A 23,321-nucleotide genomic window follows, 5' to 3' on the forward strand; every position below is an offset into this window, starting at 1 on the left:
GCTTGTGGGAAATCAGTTTTAGAGTATTTCCAGCATGGCCAGCTACTCAGCTCATGCTATGAAGTACTGAAAAGTTGAAAAGCAGTTTCTTTACTGAAGACAAACGACTTGTTCCAGTCTTTCTGGAGCAGAGAACAGACTTTCTCTGTCATTTTCCCACCTTGGGTCCTGAGATGATCAGGAAAAAAGTGGGCATGTACATATTTTAAATATATCAATATAAATGGCTGTGGAAACTCAGAACAATTCAGGTCCATGACAAGTTACTTCTCCAGATGGTGGCAGTTCTACTCTAGCACAGAGGATCCAAAGGGGCTGAGCATTCTGTATTATAAAGCTTCCTTAAACACACCCACCCACAATGTACCCCATATTCTGTCCCTCCCTGAAATACAATAGTGAGGCAATTAGAAGGAAATTGTTTGAAAAAGCTTGAAACAGTAAGTATAACCTAGTTATCTAGATGTACATTTTGAGAATCTCTTTTTGCGGACTTGCTGAAAATTGGTCTGGGAAAAACAAAACGTTTTCAGACGAACTCATTCAAAATGTTATATCCAATCCTCAAAGTCATGGTATGCAGTATACGTTACACAGATAATTTATTGCCCAATTATCATGGTCCATGTTGATGCTGAACCAGTCTGTCCATGATTTAGCAGCCTGATCCTCAAGATTCTGCTAATGCAAGCACCATACTCTTCCAAGACTACAGATGCCTATGCAGCTCTGTCAACCAAAGGAAGTCACTTATATTTTTCAGTGCTTTTTGGAAGCACAGGTTTATAAAGAAGGCAATAAAAGGACAAAGTCTGATCAGGGTCAGTTTGCAGTTTGAATTCTGGACTTCCCGAAATTCTGAGCTTTTCCATGTGGGCTTCTTTCATCTCTTCTGACCCTACACTGCTTTTGGTTTATCCGCCGATTTCCGCATGCATCTTTGTGCCTTTAATTTTCAGTTCAGGCTATTTGTTTTTCCCCTTTTTTTTCCTTTTCTTTTGAGACCACTTTTACTCTGACCCTACACTGCTTTTGGTTTATCCGCTGATTTCCGCATGCGTCTTTGTGCCTTTAATTTTCAGTTCAGGTTATTTGTTTTTTCCCTTTTTTCCCTTTTGAGACCACTTTTACCCTAATGTTCTTCTGGAAGCCAATTCTGACTCACTTTTTCCACATGCTAATCTTTCTTTTGGTTTTCTTTGTCCTGTCCATTCCCACCCACCTTCAGACCACGTTTCAGTTATTGGACTGTTGTGGTCAAACCACTCCCTCTGCTTCATCCCACCCTGAAAACAAGTGGTTTCATTTTCTTTTCTTTTTTAACGGCACTAAAAAGTTGATATATTGCTAGAGCACTGTAACAATTGGCTTAGCAGGTTCTCTGCATTCCATGCTTTCATTTTTTAAAAGAGTAAGTCTCTAGCTCCTGCCCTTGCAGAGATTATATGGGAAAAGGCATATCTCCACAAGGTAAAGGAACAAAGGCTTTTTTAAAAACAAAGAAGAAGAAGAAGATGTGGTTTTATACCCTGCCCTGCATTACCTGAAGGAGTCTCACTGTGGCTTACAATCGCCTTCCCTTCCTCTCCTCACAACAGTCACCTTGTGAGGTAGGTGGGGCTGAGACAGTTCTGACAAAACTGTGACTGACTCAAGGTCACCCAGCAGGCATCATGTGGAGGAGTGGGGAATCAAACCTGGTTCTCCAGATTAGAGTCCACCACTCTTCATCAATACACCACCCTGGCTCTCATGAATGAAATCTGGGAATGGATGGAACCTGCTAACCCTTTTGTTACAATGTTCTAGTGATCGATCAATATTTTAGTGCTGTTTTTAAAAATGGGGAGGTGCTGTAACACCACCGATGACACCATCAATGACAACAGCACCCTGCCTTGAAAATCCTCATTACTGAAGGCAATGTGCAAAAGAAAATGGACTCCACAAGTGAGAAATTGCAGAGGGAGGACAGACATGCAGAAGAACCATGCCCAGATCAATTCCAGGGCTTGTGGATTGACTGCCAAGAAAATCAGGAGTAAGTAGAGTATGCAGAAAAGCCCTCTGTTGACTTAAGCACAAGATTGGCCTTAATAAGAACTCCCACATTCAATCTTCAGTTCTTTTGATTTTGTCTTACAAAGGTCCCGGTCACATGGGCCAGAAAATGCGGGAGGGGGAGTGTGGCTGTTTGCCCCATAGCAAAGTAACGCGCGGCAGCCCGATTACATGTCCCGTTGCTAGGCCGTTAGGTGCCAATCACACGGCTATCCTGCAGTGCGGCAAAGAAGCAGCACGGCACGATCACATCGGCAATCACTACGCGCCGCTTCCGTGACAAATGGGATTTTTTTTTCACACCAAAGTTTTTTCACACCTGCCACTCAGCTGTTTGGATGCCCCTGCTTTCTGCTCCCCGTAAAAAGCCACGGGAAGCAGAAAGCAGGGGTTCAAACTTTAAATGGCTCACGAACCAATACAAACCGGGTTGGTTTGTGAACCAACCTGCCGGTTTGTATGTGTTTGTGGTTTAATTCATGTTTCAGCCACGAACTATTAACCGAACTGCAAAAGTGCAGTTTGTGACCATCCCTAGAGGCAATACTAAGTTGAGTTTCTATGTCCTGTTTGTTAGCCATTCAGGGCAATTCTTCAGCTGTTGAATAAAACAGTATGCTGGACTAGATGGACCACTGGTCTGATCCAGCAGGATTCTTCTTATGCTCTGATGTTTTATATTTCCTCAGATAGTTTCAGTGGAGGGAAAAAACCCTTGGGCTTGTCTACATTAGCACCACACCTTTCACAGTGAATTAAAATGGGTAGGTTTCAATACTGCCCTAATTTGCATGAGTGATGTTACTGTATTTTTTTTAAAAAAACTCGAATCATTCAGTTCAACAGATCCTTTAACCCTCACTGCCCAGTCCACTATGCTATGTCGCAGGGTATTTTTAAATAATTTTTGGAAGCCTTAACTACCTTCTTCTTGAGACAGTCACAATCCTATCCTAATTTTTAACAGAAATATAATAATTCTATTTAGGAATGATTAAAAACAGCAAAGAAAAATTGCCAGAATAAGATTACAGGTAATATGGCCAGATAACTTGGAAATATAAATGAGCTGCAGAAAAGAGGGAAGAGATCATGCATTACCTTTTCGGTTCTACAGTTGTTTAAACCCATGTTGTTCATGGAGGGAAGTTTCCCATCAATGCCATGTGGTTGATGCTGCTGCTCCCTCTGTATCTGCTCTCTCATTTTTCGTGCCTCTTGAATGGCTTTCATTACTGTATCCTGGTCCCCAAATAGGGCAGGTGAGTTAAGACTAGAAAGGATGTCTACAAATAACAGAAACCAAAGCTTTACTGAAGACTATTTTTGAAATCTGATTTTGAAGCATTATGTAAAACATTCCTCTCCTTTTAAGGAGAGCCCAATATGTGAATTTTGATACACATGTATATTTTTGTTGTTCAGATTACATTTATAAACTGTATATTAATGTCATTATATTTGTCTGCACTTATTTAACCATCTACTTTGAACTTCTGCTTCGAGGGAAGGTAATGAATTGGCTATTTTTTCCCCTCACAACAGCCCTGTGAAGTTAACCCCATATCACCTTGCCTGTGGCATTCCAGCTATAAAGCTTTATCATATTATTTATTGATTTAAGAATTTAAGCCTTCATAAGAAAAAAAAAGCTCAAAATAATAAGAAAACAGTTTCTCTCACACACACATACAATCTCCCATTTATTACCAAGAAAATACTTAATGCTTTTCTAAGTCAAGGGCCCAACTAAGAAATTTTGAAATGGAATATGAGTAAACCACCAAAATACAGATGTCCATTTCAATAATATCCATTCTTTTAATTGTTGTTTCATTGTGACTGAATACTACTGGATTCTACACATTCTAATCATGGAATGGCATGTCACAGCATGTGTGAGAGAATATAAGAGTTGTCATTTTAATAGAAGTCCAAAGCTGCAAATCTACTGAGACAAAAGATTTTTATTCTACTGTGATCAGGTACTTGAAAAAAAATATCAACAGGTTTTAGCATGAAACAAGCTCTCATTCCTTTCACAGATGGATTCCATTGTAGAGAAGATTCATATTTTGAAGGGGTGTCTATGTTTATACCAGAAGCAGCAATGAAGGTAAGCTGGTATGAGTTAGTATGCCATACCAATAAGAAATCAGCTTAAGCAGTGACTGTGAGGAGGCTTGGTGGTTGGGAACAACTTGACATCCCTTAGCATGAGATGGGAGGAGGCTTACACCCTTCTGGTATGTATCCAGATCTGTCCCCTTGCAAACTTGGTAATTAAAAACATTGCTAGCATGCTTTAGTGGGTTGCAGCAAGAGTAGCTGGAACCTTCTGGCCACAGAAGATGGGAAGTTCTATGTGTATGTTTCTCCTTCCCCAGTTCAAGCAAGACTTAAAGGCTGCATCCCACGCTGAGCCACCTGGAGCAAGACCTGCTTTGCCCATGAAGTGTAGTGGTTGGTCAGCCACCTACTCCGCCTTCTGAGAAAGCATGGGCGGGTCTCAAGCTGTTTTCTTTGGTCTGTCCCTTTGTTTGATGGGAAGGGAGATGAGGTTCTCCTCAGAGTTGGGATTTCTTTCTCCCTTGACAATTAAAGGGTTTAAAGGAGGGAGGCATCAGCCTTGGGATCCTGTTGATTCTTGTGTCCTACAGAAGAACCCAAAGTATTGGGTTTGAATGGGTGCCTTTTTACTTGCCCCCCCCCCAAAGTCCTATCCAGAGGCATCTTCCTCGTGAGTTGTCTACATGCTGCACCAGATGTCTCCTTAGTGCCTTAAAAACTCCTTGCTTGTGTGGTGTGGCAGGAGCTTTGAGGCATGGAGGGTTGTACTATGCTGGGCAGAGAAGAGGAAACTGGCAGAGGGTGGTGGGTTCCCTTTAAAAAGGCACAGAAGGTCCCTGACAATTATTTGTATGCGATGGAGACTTGGGTAAAACTCTTGCTTCCTATCTGTACCTTTTGGCCCATTATCTGCTTTTTTGTAACAGGTTTCTTTCCCCGGTGCAAATGGAGATCAATAGGAATACCTGTATCAATCAATCAATGTATTTCTACAGTCCTTAGACCAGTCATTAGGAATATCTGTAGTCTGTCTTATGTTGGTCGGTCAGAACTGGTGTTTCTTGTACAACAGTAGTGCACTCCTACGCAGGTTTACTTAGAAATACGTCACACTGCACTGAGTGAGCTTAATCCCAGGTAAGTGTTCCCAAGATTGCTCTGTAAATCTGGTAGTCATGAGTCACTAGTATGTCCAGTCTGCTCTCGGACTAAGGACTTTTGTTCCAGATCAAGTGATCATGGATTAGAGCCCGCTTTCCAGATGCTAAGGATGGGACAGTGTTTCCTTTGCTACTCCTGCCCTTTTCCCACTACTCAGTTTAATGGGACTTAACACCAAGTAAGTGCTTTTAGGCAGGGGTCATTTGGGGGGGGGACGCGGGGGGACGCCATCCCCCCGGGTGAGGTGCGGGAGGGCAGGGCCGGGAGCTCCCTGCTGGTGCCCGCTGGAGGTCGCCGCCGGCTGTGGGGAGGACACACTTCCGGTGATGTCAGGGGGTGTGGCATATGCTAATGAGTTATGCTAATGAGTCCCCCTAGCTCTTTTTCTACGAAATGACCCCTGCTTTTAGGAATGCAGCTTTACATGCTTACAGGAAGAATATGTGTATTCTTAATGCTGTTACTTCTCTGTGACTGATTTCTAACTGTGGGAGGCATGAGTTTGTAGATTTAGACTCAGCTGGAATGCTATCAGTGGAAGAAGCAATAGAATTGCGGCATTTGTTCTGCAACATCCACACTGAATTTCAGTATTACGATATGGGAAACGTTCCCGTAACATTTGAGAGAATTTGTTCAGGTGTTTATTCCAATATTAAAGTATTGCTTTATAATACTGATAGTAGCTTTGAGTATGGCAGTCTTGCACAGGAATTCATTAAACTAATGATAGACAAGACTGCGGGGGGATGTGGCAGAAATCCAACAGTACACTGAAAAACTTTCATCCCAAACCAAGGCTGCAATCACGCACACTAAATAATCCACTTTCAATCCACATTCAATGCACTTTCAAATTGGATTTTGTCAGTTCACACAGTAAAATCCAGATATTAAGTGCACTGAAAGTGGATTATTTAGTGTGTGTGACCACAGCCCAAAAGAGAAAAAGAATTTGAGGTATTTATTTGCAGCTTATTGTGCTGTCAACGGTATAATATTTTTACGTTCTTATCACAGCCAACGTTTTGGAGACTCCTATAAGACAAGAAAATGGATATAAATTCTTTCACGTTCATGAGCCTAAATTTGTTTACTTGAACCTTCAGTGCTCAGGGCTACTTGTTGGAGAACTGGACTTGGGCTCTTTAAGAGCCTGGCAACTGCAAGAGAAGATGCAGCCAGAGTTGCTCCAGCTCCAGTTTCTGTTGTCCAACTTTAGGAACACCCTGGGTGATTTCCCACAAGCGCTGCTCCCCGCGCAGCAGCTTGTGTGAAATTGACATGTACCATCAGGGCAAAAGGGAGGGGTGAGCGCAGAGCAGTGCTTGTGGGAAATCACCCCCTATAACAGTCTGAAAAGGGAGAGCAATGATGGGACTGATGGAGAATTAGGGTACCAAAAGCCAACCGCTGCTTAACATCCAGTTATAGCACTTGTAAAGAAACACGGTTGGTTCTCCAGGTTGCAAAATAGTTGTTCTACTTGACTCTCTATATAAAAATGTGGGAACAGGACTTCATAAGTAGAAACATTTTCTGGTTAAAAACAAAGGATTAAAAATGCATAAATATTTTATATTGTTTATGTTCCTTTCTCTGATGGTCCAAGGTGAACTCTATATAATAACCTTTACAGACATCACTGTTTTGAAAGATGGGACAAAATGATTGTTAGCAGAGTTTTCCTCCTTATTGGTGAAGCTAGAAATGTGATTTTGTACTGAAGCAAAAGCCCACACAATTGCTTTCACAAAACTGTGTTTTGTGGGTCCTTTCCTGGGTGGACTGCACCATTCCAGGTTGTTGTGAACATTACTGAGAAAAGGACAGAAGCTGTCAAAGGGTATATGGCTGTTGTGTGGGATAGGATGTGCTAAACCAGACACAAGGATCTCAAGAAAATGATTGGGAAGCACACCTTTAGAAATCAGTGCTCTCATAGTCAGTGTTCCCTCTAAGCTGAGTTAGAGTGAGCTAGCTCACAATTTTTTAGCCTCCAGTTCACAGATTTTTGTCTTAGCTCAGGAAGGATGGCTCCAGGGCAAAGTAATTTATGCAGTAGCCAAATTGCTCGCTCACAACTTTATTGCCTGTGGCTCACAAAGTAGAATTTTTGCTCACAACACTCTGCAGCTTAGAGGGATCATTGCTCATAGTACCAGAATTTCCCTTTCAAAATCAGGAGTGGAAAGTAGACTGCTTTCTACTTCCAATTAGTACCTGCTGGTTGCGGGAATTCTTGCAAAAGATGGTGGACTAAATGTATGATCCATCAAGGCACATTCTTAATCAAAAGAGAACGCTCAGGATCACTTAATGCTGTTCAGTTCATTGTTGAGATCCTGAATATGCACCCTTTAAACTATATAGATATATACATTGGCAGATCATGGGGCTGAGTTGGGGGGGAAAGTAGTTAGCCCTCCCCTGTTCTAAATCATCCAAATGTCTTCCTTTCTTTACCTAGAGAAGATCCTCTTCCCAGAGCTGCACCAATAGGGCTGGGGAGTCCACTTTTATTAGCCACATTCACTGGGCTTGATTTACTAGTAGGGAATAGGTTCTGTGTTGGTGACGTCGGGGATTTGACAGGTTCAGCTGTCTTGGGTCGGGCTGAAAGATTCAGTGGCTGTGCAGCATCATCCTAGAAAAGTTTAATGTAAATAATTATTAGAAAAAGACAAATGAAACATATTATCACTTAGGAAGCCACAGCTATTTTACAACCTCCTAGACAATGCCAGCTTCTCCTGCAATAATAACAAAAGAAGCTAATTATCTATACTCCTTGAAGACTCCATGAAAGCAAAACCTCATTAATTTCTTTATGCTGCGCCTCTGTTTACACTAACTATGTGGCTGGATCATTCTTTTTGACAAATTAAAATTTGAAATTAGCTTGCATTATTGCTTAATTTCTTAATGTGTTTTCTGAGATCTGAATTAACCCAGGGCGTTTACAAAGAATTATTTAAAATACTTTCTAACAGTTCAGTTGTGTTGTATCTACTCAGAAACTTCTTAAAACTATGAAACAGATTGTGTGTCTCTGTGTGTATGAGAATAATGGTGGAGTTATAGGTGAAATTAAAACAAGAAAAACATATTAACAAGTATGTAGGATAGGATAGGAGTTGCGGTGGCTCAAGTGGTTAAGACGCTGAACTGCAGGCTGTGGAAGGTCGGTAGTTCAGCAGTTCAAGACCCGAGTTGCCGCATGACGGAGTGAGCTCCCGTCTCTAGTTCCAGCTCCTGCCAACCTAGCAGTTCGAAAGCAAGAAATTGCAAGTAGATAAATAGGTACCGCTTCAGTGGGAAGGTAACAGCGTTCCGTGCGCCTTGGTGTTTAGTCATGCCGGCCACATGACCACGGAAACGTCTTCAGACAGCGCTGGCTCTTCGGCTTTGAAACGGAGATAAGCACCGCAACCCTAGAGTCGGATTCGACTGGCTTTCGAGCAAGGGAACCTTTACCTTTACCTAGGATAGTTTATCCCTACATATCCAAGTCCCTATTGCAGCTTTACGTTTGCACATGACGTCCTCTGTGATTCGTCTATGCAGAACGTTATTTCTGTGTCCCCTACAAAAGATTTGGAGGAAAGAGACTGAAATGGTAGCACATTTTATGGCACACTGCTGAGTTGGATAAACCTTTATCGTCAGATCCTATGGCAGGCATCAGGGTTAGTGAAGATGGAATTGTACTAACTGTACTACTATATTAAAGAGTGACTTCTATCCAAGTTAAAAGAGCTTGACAGTACAGCGCCAATCGGCTGGTCATATCGACACTCCAGTATTTACTATCAGAATCTGACAGTGCAGTTTTGCGCTGATGAGCGACGGCTGCACAAGCAGACTCTCCCCTGCAAAACCTGCACACCTTTGTTATACTCTGCGAGGGCTTGGCAAAACAGCTGGCTCAGCAATGGCAGGAGCATTCATTCCCATACCACAGAGAAATTTTTCTGCCAGTATCTTCAGGCCTACAAAGAACAGGACTGGATCACTAGTTATCTTGTTATGTAGGTAAGACAGGTGAGACTTAAGGACCCTAACTCTCATAAGCATCCAGTTTTCCATATCGGTGTATTATATGAAAAGAAGAAAACACTTTAGTATTGTAAAGTTTTGTCAAGTAGAATTAGAGATAACTAGTATGATTTACTACATTTAAAACAACAACAACAAATGTTTTGATCTTTAATTTACAGCATATGTGCAAGTTTAGACAAGCAAAAACTATCTGAATTCATATTCCTGTAATTTTAAGTGGCATTTGCTTGCTTTGTGTAACATTTTGTGCCAGTGAAAAGAGAGAACAAGGCCGGAAAACTCACTGAGAAAACTCTGAGCACATATAATCTTAAGAAACATCAAACTTTTGGAAAGATGGAATCTAAGAAATTTGTTCTTTTGATCTACTGCTCCCCTTTACAACGAAACCTTGCCCTGTTCATTGGAGAGATTGTACCCTGTGTTGAACTTGTTAGCAATCAGCCAGGCACAGCATTTTTGGAATAGCAGAATACTGATTTTCTGTAATTAAAATGAAAAGAGCCTGGTAACATGGCGCTCTCATTTAAAATATGCCCAAAGCTGAGATATGCTGGATATAAGGGTGCATCATCTATATTTTAGCAGACAGCACTGAACACTTCAAAGGTTTGAAATATATGAAAGAATACAATAATGCACTCCATTATCTTATCATTGCCATTCTCCTTGCTGTCAAGTCAAGATTCTACATGGTATATCTTGTCATATATAATGTATTATATAGGCCAATGCAACAAATAAGTAGCTATTTAAAACACCGCCCTCCCTCTATGTCTGATGTTACTTCTGTTCAACTGCCATAGAAGTACTGCCCCATATTCTGTCGAAGTCACTGAAAATGTAGCCCCTTGAAGGTCAGTCCTAGGGAGAGAATAGCAGTGCTCTGGGGAAAATGATGATGGCTTGTCAAGAATTTCTTGGGTATATCACACAGCTGTTGCTTGGGGGATTTAGCTGTCTCATTTCACCACGTCCGATTCTATAGTCCCTATATGCAAGGGGCTCTTGTTCGTGTTCCCCTAGTCCCAACGGTTAAAGGAGGGGGGTGGTTGGATCCGCATGGGCTGTGCAGCTTGCCGAGGTAAGTGTGGATTGTCAAATGACAGATGGAAAGGGGAATCTGCCTTTTTCTTGGACACTTCCCATGCTCCTAGTTACACACTGTAGCATCTAACCAAAAGTGTGGGATGCTTCTGTACAAGTGTCTCTTTTAAACATTAGCAGGAACATGTGATATTGTCACAAACAAATGTCTAGATTTGCACGCTTTTCTTTAGAACAAGAATAGTCTAGCTGAATTAAAAATGGCGGCCTGATGCCTCCTTAATGATGGAGGCCCAGGTAGCAGCCACTGAGATGTCTGTCTTTTACCATCTACGGCTGATTAGACAGTTGGTTCCCTTCCTTGAACACAATGACCTGGCAACAGTGATCCACGCAATGGTCACCTCGAGACTGGATTACTGTAATGCTCTCTACATGGGGCTGCCCTTGTCCCAGATCTGGAAGCTGCAGCTACTGCAGAATGCAGTGGCAAGGCTGCTGTTGTGTCTTCCTGTGTGGGAACACATCCAGCCCGCCCTAAAATAGCATACCGGATTCGGTTCAAGGTGCTGTTTTTGACCTTTAAAGCCCTATATGGTCAGGGACCTATTTACTTAAGGGACCACCTTTCCCCATATGTCCCCCAGAGAGCACTGAGATCGGGATCCCAAAATCGCCTGGTTCTCCCGAAAGAAGCCAGGCTGGCCGCAACGAGGGCCAGGGCCTTCTCTGTGGCGGCCCCTTACTGGTGGAATGAGCTCCCAGAGGACATCAGGGCCCTGCGGGACCTTCTGCAGTTCTGCAAGGCCTGTAAAATGGAGCTCTTCCACCAGGCTTTTAATTAGGGGGCTGCCTTTAACATCATTGCCAGCCTGATGACTAACAGCCTGGATTAGGGGTAGGTGACCATCCAACTGTCGAGAGAACGCTACCATCTTGTATTGTATTTATATTTGGAGTAGTTATGATTTTATATATAGTAATTTTAATTGAATTCTGTTTTAATATTGTGGAGTCTTAATGTAGACATTTATTGGTACATATTGTAAGCCGCCCTGAGCCTGCCACAGTGGGGAGGGCAGGATAAAAATTTAATAAATAAAATAAAACAAAATCTTTGATGAGGCTACTAGTTAGAGAACTGGAGTTGGCTCTTTAGTTCTTTTGCAATATAAAATGACCTTGTATAACTTATAGTGCATCATCGAAAAGCAGGGGTTACACCACAAAATCATAGAAAGGGGTTGAAAGAAACCTGATGCTCCGAAGAAGGATACTATTTGTCAGCACTATGCAAAGATAGATGTGATAGCACAGAAAGGCTGACTAGTTCTTTTCTATGTTTGATGAATGTATAACTCAAAAAAGGAGGGATTCCATTTCTTGTTAAGGACTAGCCATTACTGTTTGGGGTTGAACAGGTAGGGTACTTCTCATCGACTATATTCCCTCCTTTAAGGTAAACAGAGATCCCAATCACATGCAGAATTAGCCACACGATAGGCACGAATGCCGGGTGAATTTTAAGGGTGCGATCACACGGGAACATCTGGCAAGCGTCCCGCACCCGTCAGCAACCCATCTCGCTCTGCAGAAGAAGCGGAGTTAAAAAATACCGGGGAAAGTCCAGTATCAAACGGGTTGCTACAGGCCACAGACAGACTTTCCCCTTTGTGATCGCTCCAGCGCGCTACCATGGCATCGGGATGGTCTGATCAGGCCATCCCGACTCCGTGCCTTTGTTTTTTTCCCCTTCTCAGTATGCGCATCATCGCATACTGCCGTAGGAAGCCCTCAGTGTGGAGATGCGATTCACTGATCCTCCATTTAGAACTGTGTGATCCCACCACTGCGGGTCAATTTCCTCCGGGTTAAATAGCCTCGCGTCCCCCATGCATTATCTCGCACGTGTGACCGGGACCAGAGATGTTATAAACAGTGTTTCGCTTTGTAAAAAATTGTATCAGTATCTCCATAAATCCTCAGGAAGATGGAATACTAATCTAAATAAACAAGCACATTTGGGCTGCCTACAAAATACTAGAAAGGAGAAGGCTTTATAGTTGCTGCTGCTGCCGCCAAGTCCCACCCTGAATCCTCCTAGTTCTAAACAAGTGACAATTAAGCATGCATGAGCTTTTGACAATACATCAAAAGCAAATAGGAGAAAGCCAAATACCAGCAACACTGTGACATCAACAAGGGTCCAATCAATCTGCACTCATGGCATATCTTTTTTTCCCTTTCCCAATCAATCCACAGTGATGGTCTTCCCCCCCCCCCTTCCAGGCACCCTCCTTTTTATTTGAGGCTTCTATTGATTTAATGATCAATGTGTTAAATAAGTAGAAGAGGTGTGGTTTCCCTTGCCATCTCACACACTTAAGGCCAATTTCTAAAAAACATTTTTGGCATGGGTTACCCATGCAATATTAATAAGATTTATGCAATCATGCTAGTGTTACAATCACATGTCTAGCATATCCTGCCCAGGTTATGCTAAACATAGGACCTCACAGAGCAGCTGCACCCCTGGCTCATGCAACTCATCAGTCACAGGGATTTTTCATGCTGTCCTTGCTTGGTAATGAACCCTGCAAATCCATGTGGGATTTGCATTTCAACTTTTAATTCGTGTTCACTTACAAACAACAACGTAATACTGAATGGTTGGAACCAGTAAAAAGCCTGTTTTAATAAGTGGAATTGATAGAAGGTGAAAAGCTAGTTTACACTACCCTTTATTCTCTGATAATGATTTGCCTAGCCAAAACAACCTAGATGTTAAAGGGGGAAATTAGATATTACAGTAGACTGGAAAGATCAGGGGCTGCCAACTGGCCATTCCAGGTAAGTGGTCACAGAAACAACAGCAGGGTTGTTATGATCTGGTGGCTGCAGATCACAATGCTGTAGATAAATGCAGGGGTCTGTAAAATGGCTTATCAGAACTGAAATATGCTGGATTTACTCAACTGGGTAGACAGAGGTTTATCTCAGTTCTGATATTATAAGCAAGGCTTCAAGTATCTAGAATTAGCTACTTCAAGGTAGCAAAGAAAACACAGGCCTTGTATTATCCTAGGTGACAAACCATTCTTCTCCTCACCTGAATATGTAAACAAATGCTGGAAGAGAATGAATCATGAGGTCATCGTACATCAGAAGGAGTACAAATACAGATAATCCAAAAGAAGTACCTTAAGTTGAGTTAAAGGACTGGTCCCTCTCTTTTCATTTTTCATCCCGGTAGGTGAAAGTGCCCCTGTTGTGTTTGGTGGCTGAGGGGTAGAGGGCATCTTGGCTCCAGGTGAAACCTGCATGCTGGCCAACTGAGCTGCATAGAGTTGCTGCGAAAAACAAGATACGTTTATCTGAGAAAAAGTTCTTCCTAAGTGGCAGATGAAATATTTATAGGATTCTGGGGGCGAGAGACTCTCCTTGTTGCTAGCAGGTGAAGTTTAAAAGATCATGCGGTTAAAGGGATGTGATTCATAGTTTGGGGGCCATCAAAGCAACTTCAGCAAGGTTCTAGAGAGTTATCTGGAAGCCATACAATAATAATTATAACAATAATAATATATTACCAAATAGGTCTGACAAGCCTAATTATTAGAGAACATCTCTTACAACCCCATCAAATATATAATAATCGGTTGGCAAGTATCTATCAGATATCATACCAAATTCCAGTTAACTTTCATTGGTCATATTTTGCTAACGTTAATAAAATAAAATTTTAGAAGAAGAAGAAGAGGAAGAGATTGGATTTATACCCCGCTCTTCACTACCCAAAGGTGTCTCAGAACGGCTTACAAACTCCTTTCCCTTCCCCTCCCCACAACAGACACCCTGTGAGGTAGGTGGGGCTGAGAGAGCTCTTGACAGAAACTGCTCTTTTTCAAGAACAGCTCTTATCAGAGCTACGGCTTGCCCAAGGTCATCCAGCCAGGTGCAAGTGGAGGAGTGGGGAATCAAACCCGGTTCTCCCAGATTAGAGTCCGCACACTTAACCACTACACCATATTTTCAAAATTTGTCTGCCTTCTTTCTGTCTTTACATGGGCAACCAAGGTGGCCAACCATTTAAAACACGGATACTAAAACCACATTTTTAAAACCATTAAAATCAACCCCCAAACATACATAATTAAAATGTCTAAAACACAGAGTTAGAACACATACAAAACACAAAAAGATCCATTAAAACACTGGTTAGGAAAGAGGGATCTCTGAGAGAGTGCCAAATTAAAAGAAAAGTCTTCACCCAGTGATGAAAGAAGGCAACAGAAGAGGACAGACAAACCTCCCTGGGGAGAGAGTTCCAGAACTTTGGGGCCATGACTGAGAAGGCCCTCTCCCATGCTGCCACCTGCCTAATCTCAGAATCCAGAGGTACCCAAAGCAGGGCCTTCAAACATGACTGTAGTGGTCCAGTAGATTCAAAAGGGAGTAGATTGTCCTTCAGGTATGTTGGTCCCAAGCTGTACATGGCTTTGAAGATCAAGACCAGCACCTTGAATTGTGCCTGGAAGCAAACTTGGACCAATGATTGCTGATATTGTGTCATTGTAAAGCAGTCAACAGATTTTTCTCTAGGCCAGTTTGGCTGGAGATCCTGGAGGGTCCCCCCCCCCATCTTCTGGACATGGAACAGCGGTCACTGGGGGTTTGAGGGGGGGAGGCATTGGTGTATTTCCTGCATTGTGCAGGGAGTTGGTCTAGATGACCCTGGAGATCCCTTCCAGCTCTATTATTCTATTTCCTCTGTGAGTGCAAGGATTTATATATCTAATACTAGTGCTAATATGAATAGTGGTGTAAATCCTCACTTATAAAGTGGGAGCAAAAGTACAATTTTTTAAAATAGTAAAAGTACAATCTTAAGTATTATTATGGATCTTATATTTAAGTCCCTCAGCTTTTCAGAAGCTGAACAGAACTCTCAGAAGATGTGAAATTAAGTCATATATTCCCAAAACATATAAAATGTTTCTTGAGCAAACAAAACAGGTTTAATTTCTTTGCAGCAACCAGCCTTAGAACCTCACCTTGAATTAGCAGCAGCAACAATTCTACCATTAAAAACAGAGAAGATCCTATTCCACACATAAATCTGTATAAAATTTGCCTTATTAGTGAAAAAAAACAGGTGGTTTGTATGTAATTTCCAACATTACTATCATTCAGATGGACAAATAAAAAAAATTACAGTAATCAAAAGCAGACCTTTCAGCACATGTAATTAAATGAAAGCTTAATAAAGAATAATTTGCAAGAGCCAGATGTGCTTATGTCATAATTGTTGCTTTCTTTGGAACAATTTTTCTAATATAACAAGCCTCCAAAGAAATGAAAGTTACACAATACTATATATGCTCAATGACTCAGTGGCTAGACAAAGGCATGCATAAGGTCAGTCAAAACTCTGTGTCCTTAATAAAAAAACACAAGAGTTTTATGCTGTTGCTTCTCAAAGGTGCTCAAACCACTGGGCTCAGGAAAGCAGCATTCAGACAAGTAGGTCACATGCCTAAACAATCTGCTGAAACTGAATACTTGAGACAAATAGTGCTGGTTTTGCTCCTTTACCTGAACTCAGATTTCTCACCTCTCTGCTATGCAAGAATAATTGCTGTTCTGCTTCCAGGGCCAAGTATCTTACCAGCACCCCTTGGCTATGGCACAAAAGTAGTTCGATGTTCAAACAAAACAACAACAGAACACCACTCCTGGTCACATTCGGCTCTGAGATTAAACCAGCTCAACACATCATTAACAACCTACAACCTATAACAACATTTCTCACTGTCAAGCATTGGGAGGAAAACATATTTTTGCCCAAAGACAAAGTCCTAACCTTAAACAACTTCTCACCCACAACAATGCCCTACCTAACATGAACACAGACTCTGGGACCAGGATCTGTGATAGGGATGGGCACGGACCAGAAAAATGGAGGTCCATGGCTCATGAATTTCACAAACCATGAACTTCCATGGACTTTCCCAGTTTACAAACTAGTTTATGGTTTGTGAGGTCTGTGATGTACGCAATCTGAAGTGGCCTCAGAAGGCATTTAAATACCTCCTGAGCTCATTGGCATTGCACCACAGTGGTGGTGTGATCTGGAAGTGGGCTTGGGAGGCATTTAAATGCCTCCTGAGCTCCCTTATGGGCATGCCACAGCGGTGGTACAGTTTCAAAGTGCCAGTTCGGTGTAGTGTTTAAGTGTGTGGACTCTAATCTGGGAGAACCGGGTTTGATTCCCAACTCCTCCACTTGCACCTGGCTGGATGACCACGGGCAAGCCATAGTTCTGTCACAGCTGTTCTTGAAAGAGCAGTTCTCAGCCCCACCTACCTCATAGGGTCTCTGTCATGGGGAGGGGAAGGGAAAGGAGTTTGTAAGCCATTCTCAGACTCTGAGTGAAAGGTGGGGTATAAATCCAATCTCTTCTTCTGATGTTGCTGCTGCTGGCGCCGGCGCCGCCCTGGGTGCCAGCATGTCTGGCCCATGGACTGCCCCAATGGACCAAACAGACCCCCCCCCAAAATAGTGATCCATGGGTGGTCTGTCAAAACAGCAAATGTACGGCCCGTGCAAACAGACTACAAACTGGGCCAATACTCTTAAAATCTTTAAGTTTCTCCTGGACTTGAATCTAGCTGTCCGATAACAGACCAGCATAGTTACTATCTGAAACTATCAATGTTCTTAAGATTGTTCCTTGTTATAGGGTTGCCAAATGTGCCCGGGGGGGCGGGGAATCCCTCGCTTCAGAGCCCCGATTTCCGCCCCGGTGGAATCAGGGCCCGGGGGGAACCTCACCCCCAAAGCTGCGTCACCAGAGGTGACGTAGCCACGTTGCTGACAATGGGGGCGTGGCTGAGCGTGTCGGGGGGGGAACCATATGCTTCCCCCCGACGAGCTCACCTCGGCCACGCCCCCAACGTCAGCAACGTCTGACGTCACTTCCGGTGACGTCGCGGCGGCGCACGCGCGCTTTGCGCGCGCGCACACTGCCGGCTCCTGAACAGAATGGAGCCTTCCCCGCCGGTAAGATTGCAAGAGTTGGCAACCCTACCTTGTTAGCTTCATAGGCTACATCCCTGCCCCCCCCCAAAAAAATCAAATGTCCTTGGATCTATGCGTTTACATAGCACACTGATTATGGTTACAATTGATTACCACAATAGAGCAAAGGCAGAAAACTATAATCCAAAATGAGTGAGTTAAGAAGCTCTTTGTTAGCTAGAATAAAAGGGTATCTTTATCAGCATCTATCTGTACCATAAAAACACCACTGTCGACCTATATCCTATATATATATTTCCCTTACGTATTGGCCATTTCCAGCTCTCCCACTGGCTGTGTAGTATGCTCCATCAGCCATTGGCCCATCAACCACCTCTCAAGAGTACTTGCTTGCCATTGGCTGGGTGCTGGGCCCATGTCCGGCGATCTTCCGGCTCCACCTGGAGGTTGGCTACCCTAGGTGTAGCAGTTCGTGCTTCAGAGCAGGGTCTTGCTGTGGAAGCTGAGTGGGTGATTTCAGACCAGTCATGAACTTTCAGCCTAACCTATCTCACAGAGTTGTTGTGCAGATCAAAAGGGGGAGAGGAGAATGATGAAAGCTGCTTTGGTCTACACTGCAGAGAAAGACTGTACTTTTCCTCCTGGGGAATCATTGCTGCGAATCTCCAGGTGAGAAGCCAAAAATGAGAGATCATGGGAGGAAGTGGAATTCTAAAACAACATCCGTGACAAAAATAACAAAGAGTCAATAAAGATAAGTTGCAAAAACATTTACTGTAGTAATTCTGTAGAGCGATCATAGAAGAAAATTGTCTACAGAATTACTACAGTCAATGTTTTTGCAACTTATCTTTATTGACTCTTCGTTATTTTTGTCATAGATGTTGTTTTTGGAATTCCAATCTTCAGGTGAGGGCTGGAGGGGGAGGGGAAGGAAGGGATGAAAGTGCAAAAGTGTTTGCCGTGTTGGTTGCTTCTAGGCGTGCTGGGTGGCCCTCTTGCCTTGTGTTCATTGCCATTCAATTTAATTCAATTTAGACATGTTAGGGCATTTGATTTCTTTTCTTTTTACCCACTTACTGTTATAATTCTGCATCTTGTTTGTTTGACCTCTTATAAGTGCAGAAGGAGGGTGCTCTGGGCCTTCTCAAGGGAACCTAAATCCAAAGTGGTGGCAGCATCAGGTGACACCCCACCTGAGCCGTGACACTACCTCACAGGGAAAGCTGCAGAGAAAGACTGTACTTTTCCTAGGTAGAGATTACAGGTAGGGGGGAAGAGATGGCAGACTGAAGTAAGAGGGGCAGATAATTGTATGTTGATCGTTGGCTGGGAAGGAAATAGGTTTGCCACCTCCAGGTTGGAAAATTCCTGGAGATTTGAGGGGTGGAGCCTGGAGAGGCTGGGGTTTGAGGAGAAGTGGGACAATGTCATAAACTCCACCCTCCAAACTAGCCATTTCCTCCTGGGGAAACCATTGCTGCCAGTCTCCAGGTGAGGGCTGGAGATTACTCAGAATTAAAACTGTTCTCCAGATAGCAGAGATCAGTTCCCCTGGAGAAAATGGCTGCTTTGCAGGGTGCATTACACCCTGCTGATTGCTTCCCCTCCTGCTTGGGTCCCCACTAAGGAGGAGAATGGTATATTCTGCTAATCAAAGGTTTGCACTCTTCTATATTTCCTGAAGCATCCACATAGATGTTTGGCTATGCCTTGGCTTTCAAACTAAAGCCATATTTTTGCTACTATATCACTATTGAGTTATAATGCTATGGGGAGGGAATGGTGGCACTGAAGGGGTGACCATGGGAAGTGCAGAGGAAACTTGTGTGGATACTCTGTTGCCACTGCAAAGGCCTCTGCGTTCACAGTGGCAATGAAGGCACAACAGGGAATTGTCACAATGTGGATGCAGCCAAGGTGGTTAATACTGAGAATGTGTAGTTCATGCTATAAAAGGCAACAATATCAAAGGTCTTCTTTACCCTGTGCTCCACAGCACTCTTCTCTTAATTTTCTAGACATCACTTAGTCCCCCCCCCGCAAAGTGTTCCCCTGCCCATAACAGAATTTTCAACATTCAGAAATTGACAATCTTAGGCAAATATGACATTCTGGAGTTCAGAGACGCGCCTAGAATAGTTTCAGGAAAAGAAGTCTATTGCCCAGTGTGGTATAATCCAGGCTCTTACAATGGGAAAATTCATTAAGGCAACTGAGTTATTCATTCTTGTTCCAAAAGTTATGCTTTTGGGGTCCACTTCATCTTCAATGACAGAAAGCATAATTACATCCTAAACATACAAAGTTGGAAAGGTACAAGGCCAAACTAGTACAGTGTACTACTCAGAGACAGGGCACATTCTGTTTGACCTGGTTTCCTAAACCAACACCAGGCAATTGCAGGAATGGTTCAAATACCCTATAATTTTTCAAACTGTTCCTCTTATTATCCAAAATATTATGTTGGTGATTGAAGATGGCTTTCACATCAATATTCTACAGTATGCTTGTTATGCTACTGATTCTGAGGTTGCTGAGGAACATGAGCACACTGAGCACTGCTGTTAAATCTAGTTTCAATGGCTGAAATATTGGTCAAAATTATTAAACCAAGTTTCCAAAATATTACTTTAGTTTGTATTTTAATGACTGTATGCTGTTGGTGAAACCACTGAAGAATCTCAGAAAGACACTTTTTAATGGGAGATGCATTAAAACATTGTTTGCTGTAAACACTGGCCAGTGGATGCTTTTATAGAAGTATTTTCCATATAAATATTAATTTTGTACCTCTTTTGACTAACGATTACAAAAATTATTAACCCTCAGCCAAAATTACAAGTTTTAAGATCTAAGAAACCCAGGCATCACAATTCTTTTCTGTCTAATGCATTTAAAAAAGCTCTAAATGTTATTACCTCCTTTTTGATACTTGCTTATAAAATGATAGTTTAACGGCTAAGGCAATAAAGTTCTAAGATCAGTACAAGAACTAAAACTTACATACACCAGCTCTGTAGACAGTGAAACAGACAACGTTTGAATACCAACCCAGCATTTAAGTGTATCAGTCCCCAAATATAATATAAGAAGATAAAAGACGATTCAGGTTAAAAATAAGGACCTATGATAAACTGAAAAGGAGTAGAAACGAACATGTGGATAGTATTTGGAAGAATACTAAAACCTGTATTTGATGCTGATGTTAGTGAAAAAAGAAAACAAATAGTTCAAAGGTCCAGGGTTAAAGGAGAAGAAGAACAGATTTGAGAAAAAGCACTCTGAAGAAAGGGCAGAAAATAAAAAATGAGAAGCTCGGAACCCCCAATAGATATCATCAGAGTCAATACTGGTCCCGTTCACAAAGTGGAGGAAAAACCCGATTCACCCGCCGCTGCATATGATCACGCTGTGGCGGGTCAAACTGATACGGCGCAAAAAGCCTCACTTCCCCCTCCCCGCGTTATCTGGCACATGTGACCGAAACCACTGTTGGCCATGCAAAAATGCATGGCATTTTTTAAAAAACAAAACAAAATTGTAGTGTTTCAGAAAATAGCTCTGCCAGCCTGGTGTTCTGGCAAATGGCTGCAGTGCTATCTTCCATACTGGTAAACATGGATGCTTTTCATTGCCTTTATTCTATCTGTCTGAAATACGGCATTGTGTGAGTGTCCTAGGGGAGTACTGAGAAAATGGGGGTCTTCCATCAGAACTAATGGAAATAATAATGGAACAAAATTATGAAAACAAAACAACAATGAAATAAAATCATATGAAACAACTCTATAACAAAACAGTTCCTTTTAGAATTAATAACAAAATTGAAGAAAGTGAACTCCCATGTACGAGTCTAAACTGTTTGCAGCATTTCATAATGAGCCGCTTTATTTTTTCCCATCATTTTTTTTTAAGTGAAGCAGTTTTTCAGCACAACAATACGGTGATATAGCATAAATGTGAGAGAGGAACCCAAAACTGGCAGGTGCCGTGAGAAAACATGGCACCATCTGAAATCCAAGTGTGCTGTGCATACAGTTTAAAGAGCCTCTTTAAAAGAATCCCACCTTGCTTTTACATTTGAGACCAAACCTGATTGAAAATGGGCTAATGTCTTTGTGTGAAAGTGCCCTAAGAGTTCTGTGACACTTTAAAGACCACTGTAGACTTCTGTAAGGTTATTTAGTGAGATGTATAATTAAGTACCATGTCAACAGATAAATACAAATCATAACAGTCTACTGATGCAGAGAAGGCAAAAGGCAAATTGGTTTCTTTTCTGATTTGGGTAACTATGACATGCACAGCACGGTCAGTGGCCTCAAATTGGCAATTCAGCCTCTTTCCCAATATCCAAGCCTTGATATTTAACTTCTTCATTTCCATCTCTTTTTTTTCTGGAGGTAGGATCCTGAGTCAGCTGCCAGTTTCAGACATCACTAAACACTGCATAGGCCATTCTATTATTCTGACTGCGATTGATTTGTGATCTTTACTGATAATTGTTGCATAAAGACTGACATAAATATTGTATGAAACCTGTCAATAATGGTGTACTGCCCCTTCTACCCAGAAAGCAAGGCTCTCTTCTTGGTGTAGCATCAATGACTTAACACAAGCATGGTCAGGAACACACTTTTTGGACTAGTCATTTTGTGGACCTGTTTGCAAAGACTGCAGAATTATAGAGGGTACCTATTAGTAACCAAGACAAAATACAGCAAAACATTAGACGGTGGGTTACATAGGCATAGTCATTCCACTGCCTTCCTACGACATCAAGGAATAATTCACATAGTTGACTGTGTTACAGATATAACTTTCATCTCACCTCAAACACACTGTTTTCAAATGATCAGTTCACTCATTCTGATATCAGCCATTATTTATATTAATTATTGCTTACTACACTTGATGAATGCAAAAGTGATGTACATGTATGCGTGACCGAGGTGTCAGATTGGCAAGCACAAAGAGCTAAGAGAGTATTTCGTGTCCTCACTGCTCCTTCCTCATGAAGTACACTTCCTTCTGCACTTAAAAGACTTTCCTGAGAGATATGCACCAGCATTCATTCACTCCCACAGATTAGATGTGTGAATACAACACACTCCTTAGAGCTTTGAGAGGAATATTGCATTTAACCTTGACACTGTGTTATTAAGAAAACTAACTGTGCTGTGCATGTCAGTACTCCGTGTCAGCTATAACTTGGTTTGATGCTGCCTGTATATGCAACAATACCAAAGATTTATACCAAAGATTAGTACATGACACTGGCATGTGACTATTGCACACACTGGTACCAGCAACCTAGTTCATACCATGCACTGATTATATGGAAATCCCAACAAGTGATTTTGTATAACAAACCTGGCTTCAAGTTTAGTCATTAAACCTCTCCGCTGTGAACCCTGCTAGCAGCCAGCTAAATGACTCTGGGAAGCTTACAAGTAGGGCATAAGTGTAACAGCCTTCTCTTCTTTTTTCCTCTCAGCATCCTGGTATTTAAAGGTATACTGCTTCTGAACATGGAGGTTCCATTCTCCTACCAGGGGTGATAGGAGGAGCTTCCATGAAGATAGTGTAAAATAGGCAGGAGGAGCTTTGGGTTGATGAAGATGAATGCAACTAAGGTATGGCTGAGAGTGGACTGGGGAGGTTGGGTAGGGCTTGAAAGACCTCCCTGCACACCTTTTATTGGCACTAGCCACCCTTGCTGTACAGAATAATCTAAGTTTCCTGCTGTAAGGATCTTAAGATATAAAAACACAGGGCCAGTGCCAGGTTTTTTTGCACATGAGGCGAAGCTTACTTCTGGCGCTGCCCCCCCCCCCCCCCCCCCCCCCCCCCCTCCCCTCACAAATAATAATATAGGT

At 42.3% G+C, this 23,321-nt stretch overlaps 1 protein-coding gene across 8 annotated transcripts in view; it reads right to left on the bottom strand.

The window, feature by feature from the left end:
• SOX6 (SRY-box 6) overlaps positions 1–23,321 on the bottom strand; it is a 678,959-nt gene that overhangs the window by 75,938 nt on the left and 579,700 nt on the right. For all 8 annotated transcript variants that reach the window (XM_015422310.1, XM_015422307.1, XM_015422305.1 and 5 more), the window contains 3 exons: positions 13,602–13,751; positions 7,759–7,939; positions 3,163–3,347 (listed from right to left, as the gene is read on the bottom strand). In XM_015422310.1, coding sequence (XP_015277796.1) covers positions 3,163–3,347; positions 7,759–7,939; positions 13,602–13,751 — 516 coding nt within the window. The remainder of the gene's footprint in view (positions 1–3,162; positions 3,348–7,758; positions 7,940–13,601; positions 13,752–23,321) is intronic.

This window comes from Gekko japonicus, unplaced genomic scaffold, assembly GCF_001447785.1.
Source record: "Gekko japonicus isolate JY-2015 unplaced genomic scaffold, Gekko_japonicus_V1.1 scaffold693, whole genome shotgun sequence".
Lineage (NCBI taxonomy): Eukaryota > Metazoa > Chordata > Lepidosauria > Squamata > Gekkonidae > Gekko > Gekko japonicus.